The 18,666-nt window shown below is 41.6% G+C and overlaps 1 protein-coding gene across 3 annotated transcripts in view; it reads right to left on the bottom strand.

Moving 5' to 3' along the window:
* NLRC3 (NLR family CARD domain containing 3) overlaps positions 1 to 18,666 on the bottom strand; it is a 58,071-nt gene that overhangs the window by 29,870 nt on the left and 9,535 nt on the right. For all 3 annotated transcript variants that reach the window (XM_070760997.1, XM_070760996.1, XM_070760998.1), the window contains exons 4-9: positions 11,370 to 11,453; positions 7,505 to 7,588; positions 7,104 to 7,187; positions 5,703 to 5,786; positions 3,804 to 3,887; positions 2,193 to 2,276 (exon numbers count right to left, since the gene is read on the bottom strand). In XM_070760997.1, coding sequence (XP_070617098.1) covers positions 2,193 to 2,276; positions 3,804 to 3,887; positions 5,703 to 5,786; positions 7,104 to 7,187; positions 7,505 to 7,588; positions 11,370 to 11,453 — 504 coding nt within the window. The remainder of the gene's footprint in view (positions 1 to 2,192; positions 2,277 to 3,803; positions 3,888 to 5,702; positions 5,787 to 7,103; positions 7,188 to 7,504; positions 7,589 to 11,369; positions 11,454 to 18,666) is intronic.

The following is an 18,666-nucleotide window of genomic DNA, read 5'->3' as shown; positions in this document are numbered from 1 at the left end:
TAATGTGCATGTTTTTATTATTATTTTTTAAAAATCAATTAAAATTATCATTAAAAAAACAAAAACATAGAAAAGGATGGGGAATTCTGCATCCTTACAATTTACTTTTGTGGTGTTTTTGTTCTGTCCCAATAATGAGCCCTCCAAGAAATAGGTAGACACACACATGGAGTTGACAAGTTTTAAGTATATAATTTCTAACAGTTTACTAGCCAAAAAGTTTAAAATATATCAACAAAAATGTATGAAATATATCAGCAAAAGCAAGTAATCAGTCCGTTGCTGTAGCGGCTGTTGATTAAAGTCATGGGTAGAAAACCAAAACTCCCAAAATAGTTTTCTTTGATTCAGTCTCTAATTAACATGACTCACGCTGAATTGGCAAGAAGCCTGGGGAACAGTTTTCAGTTTCTTAATTTGTAAATCACAGAAATATTCCACAAGCATGATCCGATCGTCCATCTCTCCTATTCGAACGATGATTTCCTCAATCACTTGTCAGGAGACTCACCCTTAAGTAGGCAAAAGGCGTGGCCAAATGTTCTAGATATCTATTCAAACATAGACCTCTTCCTCCTTAGCCACTCCTGCCTTCTGACACTCCTGTGTACTCTGGCATCAAGACGAAGCACGTCCTCTTCCTCTGAGTCACTCATGGGCACCTCTGCAGGTGCCACAGGCCCTGGTTGACTTTCTGCCTCTTATCCCATATCCTCTCCGCCCTCCTTGCTATCAGACTCTGGTGTCAAGTACACTGGCCTCGGATACTGTTGTGGTTAGCTCTGGCCCAGCTCCTGCCCCAAGGAATGTGCAGGTGGATGTGGGGGAAACATCCACATGCCACAGGCCTGTTTTGCTCCCGATGGAATCTGCCGACGAAGCCTCCTCTGACCAAGGAAGCATGAGTGACAGGGAAGAGGGGAGTTTGGCAGACAGCCCGGGAGGAGATCAATCATCTGTATCATCCTTGGATTCTGAACAAGAATTAATGACACATCCACACATGCGTAGAGTGATGCATAGGAGACAACAACTGAAGGATCATTACAAGAGAAAATGAGGCCACCTGTGGTTGGGTGGGGCTGCTGTAATTAGTGCTACGGATAAAAAGAACAGCGTGCTGGTTTAGCTTTGTGGCAGTTTACATTGTTTCTTCAAGATCATGGTTTGTGTGCTGTTCAAGATTGTGTGTGGACTCTCTGGACTTTAGAATGGGACTCAATTTCCCAGTTATTGGGTGAGCAATTGGATTGCATTTAACCTGTGCCTTGTGTGTACCAGAAAATCCCTTTGACATTTAAAAAGGGAGCTGTTTCTGTTTTTCTGTTTATAAAAACTTTTGGGTTTTCCTTTTATCGTGTGGTGTGTGTCTTCCTGGACTAATTACCCTGTAATTACAGGCGGTTGAAACACGCCGGCAGAACAGATACCAACCCACATTCGTCTCTCGCTCCTCAGAATCCGTGATCAGCTGAGGGGACACTTTTAATAACTTTTCCCCTTTTTAATAGAGGCAATTGGAACCTTGTTTAAACCAAGTTAATGGCCTTTTTAGGCTTCCTCCACATAAGTAGGAGTTCACTTTTTGAATTTGAGGATTTTAGAGATGCTTAGGTGGGGCATGGACAAAACAAGGTTGGGAACCACTGAGCTAATTGTTTTTTTAATTGTTATTTACACCCCTTTTCCCCAACCAGAGTATGAATAAGTGGGCACAAGAGATGAACCTTCCATTGGCCAATGTCAACAGGGATGATCCTATATAGGGGTGATCCTAAACAGGCACATTTACACTTACAATATTTTACCTTCCCTGACATTATCAGATGCTCTGATAAACTCAGGGAAGGTGTAATGTTATAAGTGTAAATGTGCCTATATAAGAGAAGATGTATAGTTCAGGCTTGGACAGTGGGGTCTTTAGCGCACTCTGTGCTTGCAGACGTTTCATTACCAAGCTAGATAACATCATCAGTGCCAGTAATGAAAAGTCTGCAAGAAAACAACCAAACTAAGGGAGAGCACTAAGAACCTCACAAGTGTGTAGGATCACTCCTGTTGACTTTGGCCAACGCGGTAAACAATCAGAGCCAATGCTATATTCTAAATATTCCTCCTTTCAGAATCCTAGGCAAAGGTCTAAAGACTTCGTAGGAGTTACCATTGGACGCACTGCAGCAGTGTGGACTTACTTGAGGCTAGTGAGACCTTGGTTGCAGCAGAGAGCATGTGTGAGCGCTGTCACTCCGGTGTCACTGATGGAATTGCTCTGGAGGCTGAAGCAGACACAAAACCCGGGAAAATGAGAAAGGCGTGCTAACTACATAGAAACATAGAAACATAGAAGACTGACGGCAGAAAAAGATCTAGTCTGCCCTTATACTATTTCCTGTATTTTATCTTACAATGGATATATGTTTATCCCAGGCATGTTTAAATTCAGTTACTGTGGATTTACCAACCACGTCTGCTGGAAGTTTGTTCCAAGGATCTACTACTCTTTCAGTGAAACAATATTTTCTCACGTTGCTTTTGATCTTTCCCCCAACTAACTTCAGATTGTGTCCCCTTGTTCTTGTGTTCACTTTCCTATTAAAAATACTTCCCTCCTGAACCTTATTTAACCCTTTAACATATTTAAATGTTTCGATCATGTCCCCCCTTTTCCTTCTGTCCTCCAGACTATACAGATTGAGTTCATTAAGTCTTTCCTGATACGTTTTATGCTTAAGACCTTCCACCATTCTTTTAGCTCGTCTTTGGACCCGTTCAATTTTGTAAATATCTTTTTGTAGGTGAGGTCTCCAGAACTGAACATCTCTTCCTACTCGTATTCTTCCTGTTCTGTTTGAAGTTTTCTTTTTCACTTAACTGCAGTGATTAACTTAATAACCCTGGCAAAAAAAAAAGAGCGGGGACAGCTAAAAATAGAACATCACTCACTTAACAACCGCCTTGCTTAGCAACAGAAATTCTCGTCTCAATTATAGATATTGATATCCCACCTTTATTTTTACAAACAACCTAAGTGGTGAACATTCCCCGAGTCTTTGGAGAGCGCCGTCATACAAATCCAATCAATCAATCAATCAATCAATCAATCAATCTTCCACCTACTTTCCCTACAACAACAACCCTGTGAGGTGAGTTGGGATGAGAGAGAATGAGTGAGCCAAAGACACCCAGCTGGCTTTCATGGCCAAGATGGGACTAGACCTCCTGGTCGCCTGGTGATTGTCCCAAATTTTTTCATTTCACTTTTCATTTGTTTATGATCAGGAATGTTCACATTACTACACCAATGCAACAGGTATTCGAAAAATTTGGAATTTGCAGCCTAATCTATATATAAAGTGAACATAATTGCACACAGCCGGGGGGGGGGGATTTTCTGAGCAAAAGAAACAAATAAGCATTAATTTTTTTCATTTCATTTTTCATTTGTTTATGATCAGGAATATTCAAATTAGTATACCAATGCAAAAACACTTCCAGGAGCTAAAATCAACCTCAAATAGATCCGGAAACAGAACAAGTGTAAGTTTTTTTGCCTAGCAAAAACTAAGCAACCAAAAAAAAATACTCATAGAAAGAACCCCTCAAATGACTCAAGGTCATGTAATTTCAAGTTTCAGATATGCAAGGAAAATTATTTACAGGGTCTCAAACTTCGTTTTGGGTCACATATGACCTGAACTGAACAGCAGGGTTAACCACTAGACCAAACTGACTACAATAGTCTCTTTCCAAGACAGAGAAAAAGTTACCCCTACAGACAGAGACCAGCAGGGCGAGCCACTTACTCCAGAGTTAGAAGGGTGTGGTTCAATTTTAGTCCTTTGGCCAAAGCTCCTGCACCCAGGTCGCCAACACAATTTCCCGACAAACTATAAAGGAAGAGCAAGGAATGGATGTCAATAAGTCACCGGTTGATTTAAACTTGTAGAAGGAGACTTTAACAAGCGATTATGAATTTTGGTTCTCATAGAGTTCATTTTCATTCCATCTGACGGATAGAGTTATCATCCCATGAAGGGGGAAAGACATTTATTTATTTAATAAATAAATATCTCCAGGCAGCTTACAAAGATAAAAATTCAATAAAGATACAATTAAAAAGCAACAACCCCATCCCTTTTGGCAACAACAATCAATCAAATAAGCCACTTGATGGGCTCCATCCCTCTCTGGAATCCCCAGGCCTGTGGGCATCAGGGGTGGGCTGCTGGGGGTTCGCAGGGGTTCGGCAGAATCTCTAAAAGGAGGGTGAAAAACAGGCCTACTGGAAATTTGGAAAGACCAAAGAGGACCTCCGGAGCCTGGGGAGGCCATTTTCACCCTCCTAGAGGCTCAACGGAAGCCTCAGGACCTCGGGGAGGACAACCCCCACCCCTGTAGTCAGGGAAATGATTAGGCCACGCCCACCCTGCCACGCCCACCCAGCAACCAGGCAGAGAATCCCTTGGTAAAATTTTTGAAGCCCACCACTGGCTAGCATTTGTGTGTGAGTATGTGTGTACTGTATATGTTTTTTCTGACTTTCCTGGTACAAAGCTGAAAGGAAGAGATCCTGTGGCCTAGAGGTTAATTCTCTACCTTACGGGGCAGAAGCTACAGGTTCAAATCCCAGTGAGGGTACGGCTAGCTGATGAGAGAAACACCCTTGAAATAGATCTATACTAGTATCCCTTCATTTTTAACTCAGCAAAAAAAATGTGTTACATATACACTGCTCAAAAAAATAAAGGGGGCACTCAAATAACACATCCTAGATCTGAATGAATGAAATATTCTCATTGAATACTTTGTTCTGTACAAAGTTGAATGTGCACAACAGCAGGTGAAATTGATTGTCAATCAGTGTTGCTTCCTAAATGAACAGTTTGATTGCACAGAAGTTTGATTTATTTGGAGTTATATTCTGTTGTTTAAGTGTTCCCTTTATTTTTTTTTTGAGCAGTATATATCATCAGCTAGCCATACCCTTACCAGGATTTGAACCTGGGGTGTCTAACTGTAAGACAGTACCTTTAACCTCTAGACCACAGGTTCTCCTCCTCTCAGCTTGTACCAGGGAAGGGTTATATGGGTTTTTTCCCTGTCGAATCACCCTGGTATATCCAAATAGGAGAGGGAGCATACTTCCTTCTTGCCTATATATGTGTACACACACATGTAGAACCAGGTCTTCAGGGCCTGTGAATGAATGTGAAAATGGGGACTAATCTTTTCTCTGCAGGGAGGATGTTCCACAGGAAGGGAGCCACCACTGAGAAGGCCATACTTCTTGGTCCTATAAGAGGGACATTTTAAGGCAAAGGGATCCATAGCATTCTGTGTCTCCCTGCTCTAGTGAGTTGGGTAGATGTGATCAGCAAAAGGCACAAGATGGAGCTCAACTGAGAGGATTCAATCTTGGCGCATCCTGTTTCCAAACACAACCCTTCGGATGGCTTCGTGTGTGGTCTGATTCCTACAATAGGTGTGTGTGATGTCCTGATGCCCCTATAGTGTGACAGAGTCCACCCTACAATGCATATATCATATTTTCTCCCTCCATAAATCCCAGCCCTAGGAGCTTTCCTGAAGCCAACCACAACACCCATGGACCAGTCTGCCATCATATGAATGGCCACCATCTACGCTTAATTACCCCCACCCCTCTTGTCACCCCACGAGGCATCCTGTGTCTCATTCCTCACATGAGGTCCTTGAGCCCCCAGTTCCTCTTCAGGGCTTCGGCCAGCTGCTTCGAACCTTGCGGTCCCACCTCGTTCTTCTGGAGGCTGGGAAAGGAGAAGGACACGGTGAATGAATCCAGGCATGGAGCACTGTCCTTCGAAGTAGTGACTCCCTACTTTAGAAGAGGGCCGATTTGAAGGGGGGGGGCATGGATGTTTAGGGCCATAAGCAGGGGGCTTTTCTAATTTGAGGAAGGGCATGTCATCAACTGTTTCCCTCTTGCTTTCACTCTCCCGTCATTTGTCAGTCTGCCTGTCGGATCCATCTGTCTGTCTGTCTGTCTGTCTGTCTGTCTGTCTGTCTCTCTCTCTCTCTCTTTCTCTCTGTCTATCTATCTATCTATCTACCTATCTATCTATCTATCTTCTATCATCAATCTATGTATATCATATCTATCATCCACCCACCCACCCATCTACCTACCTACCTACCTATCCATATCACTACCTAGCTTGCTAGCTAGCTATCATTATCTATCTATCTATCTATCTATCTATCTATCTATCTATCTATCTATCTATCTATCTACCTACCTACCTACCCACCCACCCACCCACACACCCACCCACCCACCCACACACACACACACCCATCCATCCATCCATCCCTATTTAGCTATCCATCTATCTTTTCTATTTATCTATCATTTAAATGTCTGTCTGCCTGCCTATCTGTCTGTCTGTCTGTCTATCTATCCATGCATCCATCCATTCAGTTAGCTATCCTTCTATCTTTTTCTATTTATCTATTTATCTATTTATCTACCATCTATATGTCTGTCTGTCTGTCTGTCTGTCTGTCTGTCTGTCTGTCTGTCTGTCCTTATGCATTTATCATTTTTCCATTAAGATGATAAACATACCTCATCCTCCCTCCTTCTATTTCCCCTACAGAAACAAACTTGTGAGAGGGTTGAGCAGAGAGGAAGAGAGAGTGGCCCAAACTCACCTAACCCCCTTTCCTGTTCTCTCGCCTTCTTGTCTGCTGCCTTAACCATTAGACCAAAACCCGGCTCCTTTAACATGATCTCAAGGGAGAAAAGCAGAATTGCTGCTTTGGAGTAGTAGAGATAACAGATCCACAAGACAAACCTTGTTTGCCCAGCGTTGCTGGAAAGGTCCAGAGGAGGTTTTGGGACCTTCCAACTCTGCTTCAGAGCAGGGGTCTGCAACCTTGGCAACTTTTGGGAGTTGAAGTCCATAAGTCGTAAAGTTGCCAAGATTGCAGACTCCAGCATCAGAAGACAAGTTGATGGTGTAAATAAAAAAACAGCCCATGGCCTAAAATGCCAGCAGTTGACCGGGAACGGATGGGGGGGTGGGTGGGAACGATTCCATGTGGCAACGATGGGACAAACTCACTGCAGCGTCATCAGTGTTTGGTTGCTGGTGAGCACCTCGGCCAGGCCTGCTGCCCCTTTGTCCTTGATCTGGTTGCTTTGGAGGCTGGAGGAAGAGAATGAGCAAGTTAGAAGGTCAAGGATCCAGTTGGTCCTCAGCATATAGCTATTCAATGGTACAGGTTCTCCTAGATATAGATATTGCAAGCAAAGTCAAGGGAGCAAGTTGGATTGCCTTAACACAACTGCATGATTCACAACAACCATGGCCAATATATATATATATATATAAAATTGGGCATGCCTCATTTAACACACGCCTTGCTCAGCAATGGAAACTCTGCTCCCAATTGTGGTTGTGTGTCGAGGACCGCCTACTCAAGGCTTGTGGGTTCAAGGGCAAGAAAAGGGAGTTGTCCTTACTTTAGTGAGAGCAAGCGTTGGTTGTTTTTCAAGGAGTCAGCCAGCGCCTTCGCTCCGTTGGGCCCGATGGCGTTGCCCCGAAGACTTAACATAGGGGAAAGAGAGGAAAATTAGCAGCGCATGGATCATCTCCGGAATCTGCTTTAAAATGCTTTCAAAAATACGATGAACTTTGAGATTTATTTTGTATTTATTATTTATTTTATTCATTTCGACTTCTACGCTTCCCAATCCCAGGCGACTCAGGTTTGCTTGTGGACTGGAGAGGTGGAGCTCTCGCCTTGCAATCAGGAGGCCGCGAGTTCGATCCTAGGTAGCAGCGGATATGGCGCTCTCTCTCCGGGCACACTGAGAATTTATCTGCGGAGCAAAACTCCACATTGGTGACAGGGAGGGCATCGGGCCAGGAAACACTCTGCTAGCCTCATTCCGTTGGCCAAGACTCCAACCCAGGGGTCCCCAAACTTTTTACACAGGGGGCCAGTTCACTGTCCCTCGGACTGTTGGAGGGCCGGACTATAAAAAATACTATGAACAAATTCCTATGCACACTGAAAAAACCTCGTTTTAAAGTAAAAAAAAAATGGGAACGTACTATTTAGAGGGGGAAGGTCTGAAATTCATATATGTTTATGTTTTGTTTTTAATTTTCTTTTGTTGACATCTGATTGGCTATACAAGATTTTCTTGGCTTATGAAAAATGTATAAAGAAAGAAGGAAGCACTTTGGCATAATGGTTAATAAGTTAGAAATATAATTGGTGTTGCACTTTTTGAAGGAACATTAAGGAGGGAATTTAATTAAAAGAAAATGAATGTAACTGGATGACAAAATTAGAAAAAAAACTTTTGTAATTTTTTTGATTGATATTAGTTACTTACAAAATACTGCATTTTATTCATGGAAAATTAGATGGTACACTGTGTTGTTTGAATGTATGTTGAGAGAAAAATTAAAAAAATTACCCCTCCAAAACAGTCCTTCCTTCCTCTGTCCCTCCATTCATTTCATCCTTCCTTCCTTCCTTCCTTCCTTCCTTCCTTCCTTCCTTCCTTCCTTCCTTCCTTCCTTGTTCCCTCCATTTCTCCTTCCTTCCTTCCTTCCCTCCTTCCTTCCTCTCCTCCTTCCCTCCCTCTCTTTCCCTTTTCTTTCTTTCTCTCTCTCTTTTCCCTGTGCTCTTGTCACTCACCGGCGGGCCGCATAAATGGCCTCAGTGGGCCGCATGTGGCCCGCGGGCCGTAGTTTGGGGACCGCTGCTCCAACCCAATGCGAGCGATTATGGGGTCATTAAAAGAAGTTGGTGATTTGATTGATTGATTTTATTGGATTTGTATGCCGCCCCTCTCCATAGACTCGGGGCGGCTAACAACAGTAATAAACAGCATATGACAATTCAATATAAACAGTTAAAAACCCCTATTGTAAAACCAAACATACATACAGACATACCATGCATAAAATTGTAAAGGCCTAAGGGGAAAAAGGATCTCAATTCCCCCATGCCTGGCGGCAGAGGTGGGTTTTAAGGAGTTTACGAAAGGCAAGGAGGGTGAGGGCAATTCTAATCTCTGGGGGGAGTTGGTTCCAGAGGGCCGGGGCCACCACAGAGAAGGCTCTTCCCCTGGGTCCCACCAAGCGACATTGTTTAGTTGACGGGCCCCGGAGAAGACCCACTCGGTGGGACCTAACTGGTCGCTGGGATTCGTGCAGCAGAAGGCGGTCCCTGTGATCATCAGGCAGGGGTTTCTCGGCGGCGGTGCTACCGGTGTGGTTGCGTGCGCAGCTCCGAGTGACCGGCGCGCATGCGTCTGTGGCCATACAAGATTTGGCTCTGTGCATGCACAGGAAGGAGGGGTGGGCTGCACTGAAAGATGTTGAAAGAAAATGCTGGGCGTCCTGCATAAGCCATGCCCACAGCGTGGTAGCAACAAAATTGGTAGCCCTTCACTGACAGGAAGCCAAATCTTGTGTGAGGATGCTCAGCTGAGAGAGATTTCACCAATATTTTTAGTGTATTTTTTGCTGCACAGAAGCAAAAAACCCTGAAAACTGATGAAATCTCTCATGCTTGAATGTTCTTGCGCAAAATTTGCCTTCCTGCACATTCCCAGAACCAGTTAAGGGCTACAATTTTTTTTTTACTACCACACTGTGGGCATGGCTTATTTTGTGGGTGTGGCTTGCCAGCTATGTGACCAGGTGGGAGTGCCTTGCTGGTCATGTGACGGAGTGGCTTAAAGGTCATGTGACTGGCTTAACGGCGGCCATTTTGACGTCACTCACATCAAGGGTTAGGGTTCGGGTGCCTGGTCTCTCCTCGCCTACAAGAGATACAATTTCCCTCTCTATTTACTATTACTAAACATCCAAAATATACTATTTAATTCTTTGTATATACAGTGGTACCTCGAGATACGAGTTTAATTCGTTCCGGACCTGGGCTCTTAAGTCGAGCAGCTCTTATCTCGAACGACTTTTCCCCATAGGAATTAATGTAAATAATTTTAATTGGTTCCAGCCCTCAAAAAACTCACAAAGTTAGTCTAAATTATGCAGAAAGACATGTTTTTAATGAAGAAATGTACATGTACATATAAATGAATAATGAAGTTTCTTTCACTTAACTTGTAAACTTTCTTAAACTTTTAAATTTACATATGTTCAACTTCTCTGCCACCCAATCCTGTAGGACAGAGGTCCCCAACCCTTTTTGCACCAGGGACCGGCTTTAAGCGATCAAGAGAGGAATGGGTGAATGAATGGACGGAGGGTGGGAAGGAAGGAAGGAAAGAGGGAAGGGACAAGAACAGAGGAAGGAAGCAAGGAAACTTATGAAAGGGGAGAGTAAGAGAGGAATGAGTGAAGGGAGGGAGGGAAGAAGGTGGGAAGGAGAAAGAAAAGAAGAAATAGAGGAAGGGAAGGTAAAAGAGAGAAAGAAAAAGAGCAAGAAAGAAAGAAAGAAAGAAAGAAAGAAAGGGGGAAGGGACAGGAACAGAGGAAGGAAGCAAGGAAACTTATGAAAGGGGAGAGTAAGAGAGGAATGAGTGAAGGGAGGGAGGGAGGGAAGAAGGTGGGAAGGAGAAAGAAAAGAAGAAATAGAGGAAGGGAAGGTAAAAGAGAGAAAGAAAAAGAGCAAGAAAGAAAGCTGCAAGCACCCCCCCGAGCCCCCCAGGCCGGCTGCAACCTTTTAAAACATGCGCGCCGCTTCGCAGCTGTCTCCTGAAGCCGAACGCGGAAGTTAGCGTTTGGCTTCAGGAGACAGCTCCTTGGCGCTTGTATCTCGAATTTGGGCTTGTAAGTAGAACAAAAATATCTCTCCCCTCCCAGCTCTTATCTCGAGTTGCTCTTAAGTAGAGCAGCTCTTATGTCGGGGTTCCACTGTATGCCATGTGTGTACAAACCAATTATACACAGGCACACAAAAATATACATTACTATATAAACTGTATGTGTATGTACACACACACACATGCACGCACAGCTCTTCTAAAATTATATACATTCAACTTCATTTACTGTGATAAGAAATATATCCTTAGAGGCCAAAAGAGGAAAAAAGAAAAAAAAATCCATTTTTTTTCTACCAGTTTTGTGTACCTGATCAAATTTTTTCTACCGGTACTGTGTACCTAACCGTACCCGTAGCAACCCATCACTGCCCAGAACCCAAATCTCATGTGGAACTGAGCAAGTAGCTCTGTTTTCTCTACTGGGATGCCGTGTTGGACTGTTCCAGCTGCAACCCAACACTGGTGATGATAGAGGTTTCTCTGTTGGGGCAGGCTCAACTCAATGGCAGCCAGTTGCCAACCGCTCTCATAGCACCACAATGTGCTTTTTTAAAAAATCCCACCAAATACTTACTCCAGAGCTAAAAGGCTCCTGTTGACCATCAGGGATTTAGCCAGGGCTTTTGCTCCTTTGGTACCAATCTGGTTTTCTGCCAAGCTGCCAAAAAAGAAAGAAAGAAAGAAAGAAAGAGAGAGAAAGAAAGAGAGAGAGAGAAAGAAAGAAAACACCACAGATAATTTAAAAAATAGTTAAAAGCATTTTTTTTAAAAATCTCTCCGTTCACTATTGAAGGCCAAATATGGTTTTTTAGGCTGATACCTCGGCGTGCATATTTTCCAATGGGACAAATTTGAGGCAGGAAGATTATTTTATTACAATTTATCCAAATATTAAGAGAGAAAGAATGTTCTTTCTGTGCCAGCTCAGGAAGCTCAAACTGCCCAAGGAGCTGCTGATCCAGTTCTACAGAGGAATCATTGAGTCTGTCATCTGCACCTCTATAACTGTCTGGTTTGGTGCTGCAACCCAACAGGATCGACACAGACTTCAGAGGAGAATCAGAACTGCAGAAAAAACAATTGCTGCCAACCTGCCTTCCCTTGAGGACCTGTATACTGCACGAGTCAAAAAGAGGGCGGGGAAAATATTTACTGACCCCTCACATCCTGGACACAAATTGTTTCAACTCCTACCCTCAAAACGTCACTACAGAGCACTGCACACCAAGACAACTAGACACAAGAACAGTTTTTTTCCAAACACCATCTACTAAACAAATAATTCCCTCAACACTGTCAGACTTTCTACTAAATCTGCACTTCTATTCTACTAGTTTTTTTCATCATTCCTTTCACCCATTTCCTCCCATGTTGATTGTATGACTGTAACTTCTTGCTTATATCCTAAGATTTTTATTAATATTGCTTCTTCATTGCTTATTTGACCCCTATGACAATCATTAAGTATTGTACCATATGATTCTTGACAAATGTATATTTTATTTTATGTACGCTGAGAGCATATGCACCAAGACAAATTCCTTGTGTGTCCAATCACACTTGGCCAATAAAAAAAAATCTTTAAAAAAATCTAAAAAAAAAAAATTCTTCTAATTCAAAGAGGGAACCCCGATCCTTAGCTTACGTCCCCTTTTAGAGTTAACGTAACAAAGAAAAAGTGAAAAAGGAAAGTAGATTGGACAGGATAAAATCAGTGACGTGCAGTCAAGCATCTTACATAGTTGCATCCCATTTAATGAACACATGTTCATTAAAATGAGGTCTGACATCAGAAGGGGAAATAAACCCGATCCCAATTTATACTAACAATTTTAAAAAGATCTGGAACTAGCCTCCAGCTTGTTTATCAGTTTAAGGATGTTAAAAGCGAATAAACCTGAACATCATTTTAAAAGAGAGAAAATAAATCAGATTAAAATGCAAACTAACTTTGTTAACAGTGTGCAGCAGCAGCAGCCCTCCACACACAAAAAAAGTCAATGCAATTCTATATACTGGGATAAATCCACAATGTTGAAGATGCAAAGAACACATGGGGACGTACTATCATATTTGGTGGACCTGCCCAAAAATAAATAAATTTTGGATTAAGATTCAAAAATGGATAACGGATATACTTCAAATTAAGATAAATAAAAAACCTGAAGCTTTCCTTTTAGGAATTATTGATTAAAAAATAGACAAAAATAAATATTATTTAATGATACCGTGTTTCCCCGAAAGTAAGACAGTGTCTTTCTTTTTACCCCCAAAAGCCCCACTACGTCTTACTTTCGGGGTATGTCTTACATTGGAAAAAAATTGAAAGGGTCGCGTTCCCGAAGGCATCTCCCCAGAGTCCAGAAGGGCAGCCGCGGGACAGGAGCCTCGTGAGCCCTTTTCCAAGTTCAACCTCAGGGCTCCAAGCGGCGTGCACGCGTGGAGCCACAGACGCGTGTCGGGGAAGCGTGTGTCTGGAGGGGAGGAGCCGCTCTGCGCAGTTGGGCAGCCCCACCTGCCTGCTGGAAAGGAGGCGGGCGAAGGAGGGCGCAGCTCCGGCCGCTCGCCTCGGAGCTGGTCGGCCTCGCTGGCCGCTTGCAGCCGAGCCTCGGCAGGACTCGGTTGCCGGGACGAGTGCCTTCGCTGCAAGCCGCCGCCCGCTCGGCTCGCTTCGGACCAGCGCCGTCCTTCGCTTTGCCAAGCCGGGGAAGAGGCGGTGGCGCCGCGGCGAGGCGAAGGCGAGTGGCGCGCGGGAAGCTTGGAAGCGACGTCATCGGGCTCCCCCCCCGGCAATACCCCCGTGTTTCCCCGAAAGTAAGACATATGTCTTACTTTCGGGGTACGGCTTATATTAGCTGATCCCCCTGAAACTCCCGATACGTCTTACAATCGGGGGTGTCTTACTATCAGGGAAACAGGGTACATATACTGACCGCAACTAGAATGGTGGTAGCCCAGTGTTGGAAACAACCTAATCCACCGAAAGACTCACTAATATGAAAAAAAAATTGGATTGTGCGGAATCTGATGCTTTAACTCTTAAATTAAAAAACAAGAAAGACTCTGATTACTATAAAACATGGAATTGTTTTTATGATTGGTTCAAGAGGAGAATTGATAATGCAAACTAAACTATGACAATAGCAATATACTATGGCATGTGGTTGGTTTTTTTTAATACAATAGATTAGATACGATATATATACAGTTGTTTAGTGAAAACAAAATCTCTATGTAATTGAATTAATTAATAAAGAGTGTATAGAAGGCGTCTAAGAAAATAACAATAACAAACAAGACATTGATAACCCAAAGAAATAATAGTGAACACCGACTGTCTGTTCTTTCTTCACCAGAAAATAATTTGATATTAGAAGAGATTGTATTTTCCCTCCTCACAAGAGGATATTAATGATATATCTTCCGTTACTTATTTATTGTTGTTATTGTTGATATTGGTTATTGTTTTTGTTGTTGTTGTTGTTTTGTTTTTGTATGTATTTATTTTCTTATATGTTATTTTTAAATCAATTTAATAAAAATTATTTTAAAAAAATAAATAAACTGCATTGATCAAGATCAATTGAGATACCAATACCACTCTATAAAGCCTTGGTAAGACCACGTCTAGAGTGCTGCTTACAGTTTTGGTCTCCACACTATAAAAAAGATGTTGAGCATCTAGAAAGAGCGCATAGAAGAGCAACCTGGGTGATTAGGAGACGCAAGCCTAAAACACCCGAAGAATGTTTTTGCAGGAACTGGGCATGGTTAGTGAAGAGGAGAAGAGAGGAGGGGAGGGGAGGAGGGAAGGGAAGAGTAAAACTGAACTAACAGAGGACCCTTACTCAATCAAAGACCTTGGAGTACTCATTTCCAATGACCTTGGTGCTAGAGCCCACTGTAACAGCATTGCCAAAAAAGCATTAAGAATTGTAAACCTAATCTTACATAGCTTCTTCTCTAGAAACACTGATTTATTAACCAGAGCATACAAAACATTTGTCAGATCTATTCTAGAATATAGCTCACCTGTGTGGAATCCACACTGCATATCAGATATTAATTGCAGTGTTCCCTTTAATTTTTTTGGGGGGGGCGGAAAAGTATAGTGTCTGAGCGGCAGTCCCTTCGGGACTGGGCGGCACAGAAATAATTAACAAATAAATAAATAAATAAATAAATAAATAAATAAATAAAAAAACAAAAAAACAAAAAAAAATAACAAACAAACAAACAAATAAAAAACCCACCCTGTTTTGCCTCAGAGAATTTGAAAATAAAATACTGTACTGTGTGTCTATAACAGTGAGCTCATAATAGGGCAACTCTATCAATATCAAAATGCCACTTAAATAGTTGAGCTAGTTTCAAACTAGATTTTGATTTTCTTTCTCTCTTCCTTACTCCCATTCTTTTTCTTTCTCTTTTCCTTCCTCTCTTTTTTCTATCTGTTTCTCTCTCTTCCTCTCTTCCTCTCTCTCTCCTTCCCTCTCACTCTTTCCCTCTCGGCTTCTGGGCAGGTTTGGAAAACTCTGAGTTGATGATGATTTTTAAGTGAGCGATTGCTCACTGCTCAGCTTAGAGGGAACTATGGGAAGGAGTCCAGAAATACTTCACAAGAAGAGTCCTTCACTCCTCCTCACGTAACAAATTACCCTACTCCTCCAGACTTCAAATACTACATTTAGAAAATTTATAACCATGATCTTATGCTTGGATGGCACGCATTTATATGGTACGATAAGGAAAAAAACCACTCATATTTTAAAAGACATACATTAAGGAAGTATTTATTAGAGATTTGGAAAGACATAAGGAAAAATCATTTTCTAAATATCCCAGAATGGCTTGCCCCCCTAGAAGCAATAACACATCCGAAGTCTATAAAAGATAAGAAAATATCTTTTAGATATAAAGAATTACTAAATGATCAGATGAAGTTAAAATCTAGGATTAAATTACAAGAAGAAGGGATAACAATAGACTGGTGGCATTACGCCCAGATTCGATCTAGATACCAAAAGGATAAAACTCTTTATATTTTTAATAAAAGTAAAAATTTGCTAAGTAATCTAATCACTACCAATCCAACAAAAATGATAGGTAAAATATATAAATTCCTCATTGCCCATAAGAATATAGAGTTGACCTTAAAAGATACTATGATAAGATGGTATAGAAATATTGGCAAGGAAATAGACATAGACACATGGGAGAAAGTTTGGATTAATAACTGGAAAATTACTAAATCAGTCTCATTAAAAGAAAATCAAGTTAAAATGTTTTACAGGTGGCATCTCCCACCAAATAGGATAGCAAAAATGTTTCCCAAAACATCCCCACTATGTTGGAAATGCAAGAATGAAATAGGAACCTACTACCATCAATGGTGGACATGTGGTAAAGCTAAAATATATTGGAAGATGATAGAGAAAATAATAAAAGAAATAGTAAAGCAAGATATAGAAAATACCCTGGAATTTTACCTATTAGGAATTACCAACCAGACTTATAAGAAAGAAATTCTTTACTTAATTATACACATACTAACTGCGGCTAGAATATTATATGCGCAAAATTGGAAGGGGGAAGAAATCCCCAAGGAGGAAGAAGTTATAGCCAAAATATTAGATTGCGCTGAAATGGATATGATGACAAGACGATTAAATGATCAAGAAGATACTAAATTCTATGAAACATGGAACAATGTCTATAAATGGATAGACAAGAAAAAATAAGATATACAAACTTATTTTTAGTTAATTTTTTGTATTTGTTTTTACCTAGGTGATAACAATGTTAATATTAGTTTAAATGCATTTATTGATGATTATGGTATAGTAGTTTATGTACAAGCAACATATTAAGAATTTTGGTTTATATACGTATAGTAGTTAAAATTAGTTTAAATGTATTGTTTGATGATTATGGTATATTAGTTTATGTATAAGCAACATATTAAGAACTTTAGTTTATATATGCATAGTACTTAAGATTTTGAAAATTCTAACCCAAATTTACTAGACTTTTTAATATTCAACACATATTCAACTATGTATTCTTTTTCTGTATTTGAATCTATACTTTCAAGAGAAGCGGGGGAAATGCACCCCCACTTTATGTTTAATGTTTGTATGTGTGTCTGTTTATTTTAAGAAAATTAATTAAAAAAATTAAAAAAAAAGAAAATTTATAACTACGTCGTCTTCGAACTGATTTAACTGTTGTTCATAAAATCATACATCATAATACTCCCTGTCAGTGACTACTTCACCTTTAACAACAACACAAGAGCACGTCATAGACACAAACTGAAGGTAAATCGCTCTAAACGTGACTGCAGAAAATACATTTTCAGCAATAGAGTGGTCATTGCCTGGAACTCATTACCTGACTCTGTTGTTGCTTCCCCAACACCAAAATCTTCAACCTTACACTATCTACAATCGACCTCTCCTCTTTTCTAAGAGGTCTGTAAGGGGCGTGCATAAGTGCACTTATGTGCCTAATGTCCCTGTCCTATTGTCTTATTATCCTTTCTATTACTACGTTCGAATGTTATGTTATGTTAATATGTACTATAATACTATACTTGTTTGACAAATAAAATAAATAAAAAATAAAGAGAAGAGAGAGGAGAGAAGAGGAGAGGAGAGGAAAGAAGAGAAGAGATGAGATGAGAGGAGAGGAGAGAAGAGAAGAGAAGAGAGGAGAGGAGAGGAGAGAAGAGAGAAGAGAGGAGAGGAGAGAAGAGAAGAGAGAGGAAGAGAGGAGAGGAGAGAAGAGGAGAGGAGAGAAGAGAGAAGAGAGGAGAGGGGAGAAGAGAAGAGAAGAGAGAGAGAAGAGAGGAGAAGAGAGGAGAGGAGAGAAGAGGAGAGAAGAGAAGAGAGGAGAGGAGAGAGGAGAGAGGAGAGGAGAGAAGAGAAGAGAGAAGAGAGGAGAAGAGAGAAGAGAAGAGAGGAGAGAAGGGAAGAGAGAAGAGAAGAGAGGAGAGAGAAGAGAAGAGAGAGGAAGAGAGAAGAAGAGAGAGGAGAGAAGAGAGGAGAGGAGAGAGGAGAGGAGAGAAGAGAGAAGAGAAGAGAAGAGAAGAGAGAATAGAAGAGAGGAGAGGAGAGAGAAGAGAAGAGAGAGGAAGAGAGAAGAAGAGAGAAGAGAAGAGAGAAGAGAAGAGAAGAGAGAAGAGAAGAGAGGAGAGAAGAGAGGAGAGGAGAGAGAAGAGAAGAGGAGAGGAAGAGAGAAGAAGAGAGAAGAAGAGAGAAGAGAGGAGAGAAGAGAAGAGAGGAGAGGAGAGAGAAGAGAAGAGAGAAGAAGAGAGAAGAGAGGAGAGGAGAGAAGAGAAGAGAGAAGAGAAGAGAGGAGGGAAGAGGAGAGGAGAGAAGAGGAGAGAGGAGAGGAGAGAAGAGAGAAGAGAAGAGAGGAGAAGAGAGAAGAGAGGAGAGAAGAGAAGAGGAGAGAAGAGAGAAGATAGGAGAGGAGAGAGAAGAGAAGAGAGAGGAAGAGAGAAGAAGAGAGAGGAGAGAAGAGAGGAGAGAAGAGAGAAGAGAGGAGAGGAGAGAGGAGAGGAGAGAAGAGAGAAGAGAAGAGAAGAGAGAAGAGAGGAGAGGAGAGAGAAGAGTAGAGAGAGGAAGAGAGGAGAGAGAAGAGAAGAGAGAGAAGAGAGAAGAGAGAAGAGAGGAGAGGAGAGAGAAGAGAAGAGAGGAGAGAAGAGAGGAGAGAGAAGAGAGAAGAGAGAGGCAGAGAGAAGAAGAGAGAAGAGAAGAGGAGAAGAGAGAAGAGAAGAGGGAAGAGAAGAGAGAAGAGAAGAGAAGGACCATGGAGACACGAGAGCAGTGTTCCAATATTTGAGAAAGGGCTGCCACAGAGAGGAG

The sequence above is a fragment of the Erythrolamprus reginae genome, chromosome 9, assembly GCF_031021105.1.
Source record: "Erythrolamprus reginae isolate rEryReg1 chromosome 9, rEryReg1.hap1, whole genome shotgun sequence".
NCBI classification, from domain to species: Eukaryota; Metazoa; Chordata; class Lepidosauria; order Squamata; family Dipsadidae; genus Erythrolamprus; species Erythrolamprus reginae.
Note: the sequence above shows the minus strand (reverse complement) of the source record. Positions and strands in the feature narration are given on the sequence as shown.